The 8,101-nt window shown below is 42.7% G+C and overlaps 1 protein-coding gene across 3 annotated transcripts in view; it reads left to right on the top strand.

Annotated features, from left to right (window-relative positions):
* The first annotated feature begins 1,203 nt into the window (after positions 1 to 1,203).
* FSD1L (fibronectin type III and SPRY domain containing 1 like) overlaps positions 1,204 to 8,101 on the top strand; it is a 70,258-nt gene continuing 63,360 nt past the window's right edge. For all 3 annotated transcript variants that reach the window (XM_057721406.1, XM_057721405.1, XM_057721404.1), the window contains exon 1: positions 1,204 to 1,365. In XM_057721406.1, the coding sequence (XP_057577389.1) occupies positions 1,351 to 1,365 (15 nt within the window). In that variant the 5' untranslated portion in view covers positions 1,204 to 1,350. The remainder of the gene's footprint in view (positions 1,366 to 8,101) is intronic.

Raw genomic sequence — 8,101 nt, 5'->3', positions numbered from 1 at the left:
TGGTTATTCTCCCACTTCACTCAGGTCACTCCTGAGGGAGGCTTTCCCTGACCCTCCTACCGAAAATGGAGCCCACACAATTCTCTGAGTCTATTTATCCCATGTAATTTTTCTCTATAAAACGTCTAACCTGCTCATATTTTATACACATAATATACATATAATATATGTGTGTACATAAAAATGCCTTGTCACTGCTGACTCTCCGGCCGTAGAAGTGGTATCTAATAGGTACTCAATATATTTTTCCCTTTTGCTCATTCATCATAAGTCAATTGCCCAGTTGCACTTTTCTGAGCCTCTCCAGTCATCGAAATGGAAGATGAGGCCTGTCCACTTGGGGAAGAACATTTTCGAGCGCACCCTCCCAAGCTTTCCAGTCTCCACTGTTCCCTCTGTCCAGACTGAGCAGATTCTAGCTTCCCACCAATAACTATAATTACTGAGCATTACCTACGTACTGGGCACTTCCAATACGTTATTTAATCTTCCCAATGCTCTGCAGAGTCAGCATTATTTCTCTTCTTTTACCGAAGAGGAAACAGGCTCAGGGAGCGTATTTGCTCAGTCTCACACAGCAAGGTTCCCCGGGGGTGGGGGGTGGAGTCTCTGGGAAAGGTCTGCCAGGCTCCAGTCTACTCGAGTTTCTGTTACGTTCCTACAGGCTTTCCCCATGTTTCCACCACACCCGCCTCCCTGCCCTTTTCTTCTCACTGGACCGCTGGGCCCGGCTTAGCTTGGCTGCTTCTCCAAGGCTAGTGTCAGGAGGTGCTTCAGATGCTTGCAGGATGGAGAAGGGGCTGATCTATCTCGAGGGCCAGAGCTTTCCTTCCCTTGTCCTACCCACGGCCCCGGCTGCTGGATGCCCAGTGGTCCATCCCAAAGCCTGCAGTGACCGCGCGCTGGAGGAAAAAGGATGGGGGAAGGAGGGGGAGGCTTCTCCAAATGCTCAGCGGGACCGAGACGCGAACCCTGCTTTCTCTCCCTCGCTCCTTGTCGGCGCGCGATAACCGTGCCCCGCCCCCCGCCCCACGCCCCACCCCATCCCGTCGGGTGGCAGGGCGCGTGCGCACGGCTCTCCTCGCCCCCTCCCTTGCGCGGGCCGCCCTTTCACCCTGGCAACCGCGGCGCGACTCCGGCGCGCGCCGGGCTGGGCGCGGACGGGGCGGGGCGGGGCGGGGCCGGGCGGCGCCGGTGCGGGCTGAGGCGGGGGCTGAGGCGGGGGCTGAGCCGGCGGTGGCCCCGCGGAGCAGCGGCCGCGGGTAGCGGGCTCGACGCGTCCGACCTCCCTTCGCCTCCTCGCACGGTGTTTCGACGCGGTTTCGGATCCAGCGGACACAGCCCCTGGCCATGGACTCCCAGAAAGTGAGCGGGGGCGGGGGGCGCTGGGCCGCCGAGGCCGGGCGGAGGGTGGGCAGGGCGCCCGGGCCGGGGGGGCGGTGGGCGCGCGCGGCTGGCCAGGCCAGGCCAGGCTGGACTGTGGCCGCGGAGGGCGAGGCCGCCAGGCTTCCCTCCCCGCAGCAAAGCGGCGCCCGGCGGGATGCGGGGACCGCGCCCGGTGACCCTGGGCAGCCTCTGCCCCGCGCTTGGTCCTGGGCCCTGGCTCCCGAGGGGATGTCGGGAGCCGCCCTCGTTTTTCATCATTTTCTGCAGTGGTCTAGGCCCCCTTTGATTCTCTCAGCCTCCCAGCGTGCTCGTGAGGGTTGATGCATCCTCAGCAGAAGAGGAAACCAAGGCCATGGAGGGGTCTACCTGCTCACACCGAAGCTGACCCCCTCTCCTCGACCCAAGTTTTCTTCTATCTTGGCACAATCTGTGCCTCTTTAGGTCGGGAACCAGATCTCCTTAGTACCGCCCGCCCCCCCCCTCCACCGCCCCCCCCCCTCCTCGGGACTAGTTCACTAGCACGTCTTAGTGTTTTGTGTTGGTTGAGTTGAAAGAAAAGACTGACAGTTGTTAGAGCAGCGGTCCCACCCTCCGACCAGTTCATTGTTGCTGGTCATTTACCTTAATGGTTGTTTTGGCATGTTTTATACTTTCTGAACAAGTTAAGGAAGGGTATACAGAACTAGTCGTTTCTATTAACCCCCCCAAAACAAACAAAAAAACAACAAAAAAGTGAGAACATAACCAGTGTTTTGAATATAATTAGAAACCAACCACCGTGCTCTGTACGTTAGATTATAGTAATTGAAATATAGTGCAGTATAGGAAGGAAACACAAGTGTTATTAATAATGTAGCAAGGAAAAACAAGGGCATATCAAGAGGCCATTCTTTTCTATTATTAGATAGAAAGCACTGGAAAGACTTATTAGAACAATGTTTTCTGTAATTTTGCCTGGATTCACTTCCTTGAGGAGCACTGGGAGCATGACAGAATAGTGCAGTGATGTGTTAAGCATTAACTGTTATAGTATTTAACAAAAAATCATACGATTTCATTGTGCGTGTGCATCTTAAAACTCAGGTATACTCAGTTTTTATTTGTATGACTATTAGTAAGACATTTTTATAAAATTACATTTTGTGTGTTTTGTATATGTATATATTTAACATATCTCTGCCTAAATTTGTAAAACATTTCAAAGCTTACTTAACTTATTAAATAAAAGTCACGTGATGTCTGAGTGGACATTAATTCAGAGCAAATGGAAGGGCAAAGACTTGGAGTCCAGAGACTTGGGTTCCATGCTGCTATGTGTAGCTCTGTGATATGGAGCAAATATGGAGCAAATCACTTAACTGTGATTAATCTATTTCCTCATTTATACAGTGGAAATAAGACTATTTTATAGTTACTGTAAAAAGCAGGTAATATAATTCATTGTGGATTATGTACTTTACAGTGCCTTAAAGTTTACAAAGAATAAGTACTAAAATACTCTATGTGCTGTAAAATATAATTTAAAAGTATTTTAGTGCAGATCATCATATTTTGCCAGGGTATGCATTATCTTTCACTTTAATGAGGATTCAAGAGTTGGAGGTTGTAAGCCCTGCAAGGTCATACCACTAGACATACATAAGGCTCAGATTTGAATTTGGTTTCATTCCAAATGTTGTATTTGAGTACCTACGCATGCTGTGTAGTTTTACCATAGGTAGTGAAGAATTAGCTGTTCTTTCTTACTGGTACTAATGTATCTTAGATAACTTAGAGAATCAACTTCTCAACATTAGAAAATATGTTGAATTTCATTGGTGATATCAAATAATATTTCTAATAAAAAACCCTTTGTTTTATAGCTTAAAACAAGCATCCTGTGTTAATGCTTATAACCAATTCAGTGCTCTGAATTTGAGCATTCTTTTCTCATAAATTACTGCAGAATCAGTTACATACCTCAACTAATAATGAACTAAACTGGTTATGTATTTCTCTTGAAATAAGGCAGTAGTAGTAATGTCATGATTTTTCTGTTATAGAATGTTACAATGAAAGTAGCAGGGATGATACCTTAGTCAGCATAAGGAAGCATAGGTACTGCAAGTGGCAAAGGGTGATGGTGACTAGAATATATGCCCATTTGTAAGATATTTAGGATTTGGGCTTTAAATTATTAAAAGGGTGGCTTTGGAGGCAGGTCTCCAGTCCTATGATTTATGAACTGATTGAGGTTGGGCAGTTTGTTGTGTCTTCATTTCCTCATCTTTAAAGTCTGCTTACCTCAAAGGGTTATGAAGATCATGTTAATTTTTGAAAATCACTTGGTGCCTAGCACACTTAAGTACTATCTGTTAGCTATTACTAATCTCATAATCCCATCTTCAAAATAACTATCCCTTTGTTGATAATTTGTGTAACTGTTTTTCTAATCCAGTCTAGCCATTTCTTACCTTTATCCTTAAATTGAAAGCATGTTTTCTGTGTTTATGTCTGTAATAAATGTTTCAAATGATGGTGCCAAAGAAGAGTTGTTAAATCCTAATTGAAAGAGGATTGGAAGTTCTGACTCATGCAATCTGACAATAGAGATTAAGTTAACTGGACAGTCTTACAGAAGCTTGATGGTGGCTAGTCAGCAAATGGATTAGCTTGACCAGCTGCTTTTTTGTCTGTGAAAATAACTTGGACTTGTGTTAGCAACAGATACTCTGAGTAGAGGAAGAAGACATAATTGCCTTGGGTATGTAAGGCGTACTGTTGGATACAGAAAACTACAGTATTATCTTCTAGAAATAAACAGAGGGATTTTGTTTATATCAAGTTTCTGGGACACTTTGGTGAAGAGGATGTGTTATGGATAGGTGGCTCTATTTGATACTCAGACCTTTTGATTATGTCCTTAAGTGATTTTAAGATAAAATCCCAAAGGTTTCTTTACCTGATAAAATGTGTATGTTCAAAGAAACCATTGAAACGAATAAGACATTTGCACCGTTTTAGAATCTTGGTGCTTAGAATTTGATAGTTAAATTCTTGCTCAGGAGATCATTCATATTCGTAGAGGTTGCTGTTTCCAGGAAAGGTTCGTGCTGCAGGAATAATAAAGGTGGAGAGGAAAGGGAAATTGGTCCCAGAGTAAAAATGTCACCAAGAGCATACATTGTCAGTTGTTTGCCTTTCCTTACTTTTCTCCGCATATTCTACTTTCTACTTGGAAAGGGATAGTGACAGTCAGGCAAGGCGTGATGTACAAGACTGGACAAACCTAGATTGGGGAAATTGAACTGAGTCGGGGGAGTTTTAAAGCACAACACAACCTGCAGCCAGTAGCATGTCTGCACTTGGCTTCTTCATCCCAGTTTCTTCCTCTTCCCTGGTATTTGGTATCCTTTGCCTTCATATTGTACCCTAGCGGTTCAAAGACCTGCACTGTATCCAGATAACCAATCGTCTCACATTCCAAAATTACTCTTTTTTCTCAATCCTGGGGAAAGGAAAGAGAAATGAAATTTGAGCATTGTTCTGCATCCAGTATTGTGTTAGACTGCTTTTAATTCTCACGACAGCTCTTATTCCTGTTGCACAGATATGGAAGATGGAACTCAGAGAGGTTAAATAACTTGTTCAGAGTCACACAGCTAGCAAGTGGTAGTCTGGCTTCAAACCAGGTCTTTCTTCACAGCCCAGGCTTTTTTCATTACCACCCTTCTTGCCTTGCTCCTTTGCCTTTAAATGGTGGTGTGATTAATGTCATTAAAACTTAAGATATGAACAGAAATAAGCCCCTATACAGTAGGGTATTCTTTGTTGTTGTTGTTGAGAAACTAGTTAAGTCTAGTAAAAATAGTTGATAATTATAGAACATGATTTAGATAAAACTCTGGAAGTTGGTCTCTCGTGCTGCTACAAATCATTATTTTTCTGTAGTATGTATATCTCCCCTCTCTCCAGCTGTCTTTCTTTTTTTGAGGGAAGGTCTTTGCTTTCTAAAACAGAGGTGTGAACAGGAGAGTATAACTGGGGTTTTATACACCCCAGCCAAGCACAACTGCGATCATACCTGTGGAGTGGATTCGAAGTAATCTGGGATGTACAAGATATGAAGTACCCTCTTCAAAGGACTGTGCTCACATACTCATATCACTGTTTAAATCTTCATTTTTTTATTGAACTTGACAGTTTTAAAAAGATAGAAATATAGTGAAACAGACCTAACTTAAAAAAAATTTTTTTTTGAGACAGTGGTTCTTTGCAACATGTGGCTGAATGCAAGCGGATTATTCATGCAGCAAACACATACTGAATGCCGTAGTAATAGATATGCCACTCCAACCTAGGGTGGACAATATTTTGAAGTTAGTGGATTTTTTCTACACCTTTCTGTTTGTTTTATATCCTCAGTAGGCACTTCTTCCCAGCCACAAGGTTTTGATGAATGTGGTCTCAGTTATTGATATTTGTTGATGATAGCTAATTATTTTTTTTTTTTTTTTTTTAAGGCCCACCCTGATGATCTCAACTTTACTTGGTTACATTTGCAAAGACCCTATTTCCAAATACACACTCACAGGTACTGGGAGTTAGGACTTTAGCATCTTTGTCGGGGGGGATACAATTCAACCCATAACAATACTCACTTAAGTTTATCAGTTATTTTAAAATATCTTTTATAAGAGAAATGAAATGCCAACTGGTTTCTCAAATTTGGGGGTAGAGAACTCATGACTGTCCAAGTCACAATTGTTATAATTTTGTTATGTACACAATTCTAAAAGAATTTCAGATTTTAAATATTTCAACTGAATTCAGCTTAGTACAAATAGTACTTTCCAATATTTAGAGAAATATTAACTTCTCACCCTAAACATTCCTGGTCAAAGTCACATTTATTATAGTTAATTTATAATTCCCATCTGCTGTTAGAGTCAAGCTTATTCAGGGAAATAAACCAGAATTATAAGGGCAGGAGACACTGCAAATATGCTCTCTCACATGATATTTAAGACTAGGTATCTATCAAACCACATTAGAGAAGCTGATCATATAAGCTTTGGCAGTTTTCAAAAAACAGTGGTCAAACCATAACTAAATCTCAATGCATCAGTTAACATCTACTGAGCACTTCCTCTTGCAGCTGGCATTAGGTGCTTAAACACAAGTAGTTTGCCTCAGTAAATTCTAAAAATACACGTTTAATTCTCATAATATTATTCACAGAGTTCTTGACAGAGTTGAATTTTGAGGTTCATGTTGTCTCTCTTTCAGTCCCAAAAGCTCTGTTTTTAGTTCTCCAGGCTTTGGTGGAATTTCGGGTATTGTCAGGTCCGGCCGGTAGTACCTGTGCACCACCTGGGCGCCTGCGCACATGGCCAGGATGCTGGCGGTGAACATTTTCAGGTAGGACGTCCAGGACACGCCCGTGGGCATGGTCGACAGGCGCGAGCCGCACCAGCGCTCGGCAGCGGGTCAGGGGACGGCGGAAGGACGCCCGGGAGTCGGGCGCTAATTATGTTTTGATGATAGCTAATTTATAATAGTGTTAGCACAGCCAGCCTGGGCACTTCTGTTGCACTCTAAATGTAAGTAATACAAGTTTATTGTAAGAAATTAGGAAATATAGATAAATGAAAATAAAATAAAAATCACCCATAGTCCTGCCACCCAGAGACAAACTTCTTTTAACATTTGTATGTATTACATTCCAGTCTTTTTTTAGGCATGTAGAAACTTAAAAAAAAATGATGTCCTGCTATGTATAGTGATTTATATTTTGCCTCTCAATATGTAATGAATCTTCTACCATGTTAATATCATTCTGCAGCACTTTTAATGATTCAGAAGAATTCTTTAGTATGGATGTATTACTTGATTTTTAATTAGTACCCTTTTGTCATACATTTATTTTGGTCCTAACCTTTTAATATTGTGAATAACACTAAGATGAACATCTTTGTCGTCAAGTCTCTGTTTATTCTCTTCATTATTTACTTAGAGTAAATTAGCAGAAATGGAATTACTGAGTCATTGTGTACATACTTTTAAATATCTTTTGATCTGTATTGCCAAGTCGCCCTTCAGAGAGGTTAGAGCGTACCCCCATCTCTGCTTCCATTCCACCTCCCTTAATTAGATGGTGGGACCTCTGGTTTCCCTGGCTGAATGTGAACTTCCTAGACATCACTGGATGGAACAGCTAGTTCAGAGGCTGCTGAAAATAGATGAGGCTTCTTCAGCCTCTGACACACTGTATTTCCTCAGATCCTAGTTGGGAAAGAACCTCTTCTTCTGTGCTCATATCTTACAGCTGAGCTCAGGGTGAAAAGACAGCATTCCCCACCAGGTCTTTTATTAAATTTTTTTCTGTGGATCACTTCAGTTGTCCCAGCTGTTTTCCTGTTACAGAGGGCATGGCTTTCTACCAGTTACCTATTTATGATTATCAGATTCCTGAATTCCTCAGCAATATATAGTTCTCTTTTTCTAGCTCCTTGCATCACATTGTTATATGTTGCCATAGCTATGGTCAGCTGGTAAAATTCTGGTTGCCTAAATTACCAGCTGGACAGAGCGTTCTGGATTTCTACGCAATTCAAAGGAGAGGCTTGTGGTGTGAAGTGGTGCAAGAGTGGCATAATTCCTGGTGGCATTTGTATATTTTCATCGATCCCTTTGCGCTGGTTGCAGGAACCCTGTTATTGTTTTGTACACTCCT

The sequence above is a fragment of the Hippopotamus amphibius genome, chromosome 2, assembly GCF_030028045.1.
Source record: "Hippopotamus amphibius kiboko isolate mHipAmp2 chromosome 2, mHipAmp2.hap2, whole genome shotgun sequence".
Lineage (NCBI taxonomy): Eukaryota > Metazoa > Chordata > Mammalia > Artiodactyla > Hippopotamidae > Hippopotamus > Hippopotamus amphibius.
This window is presented reverse-complemented; position numbering and strand designations above follow the sequence as displayed.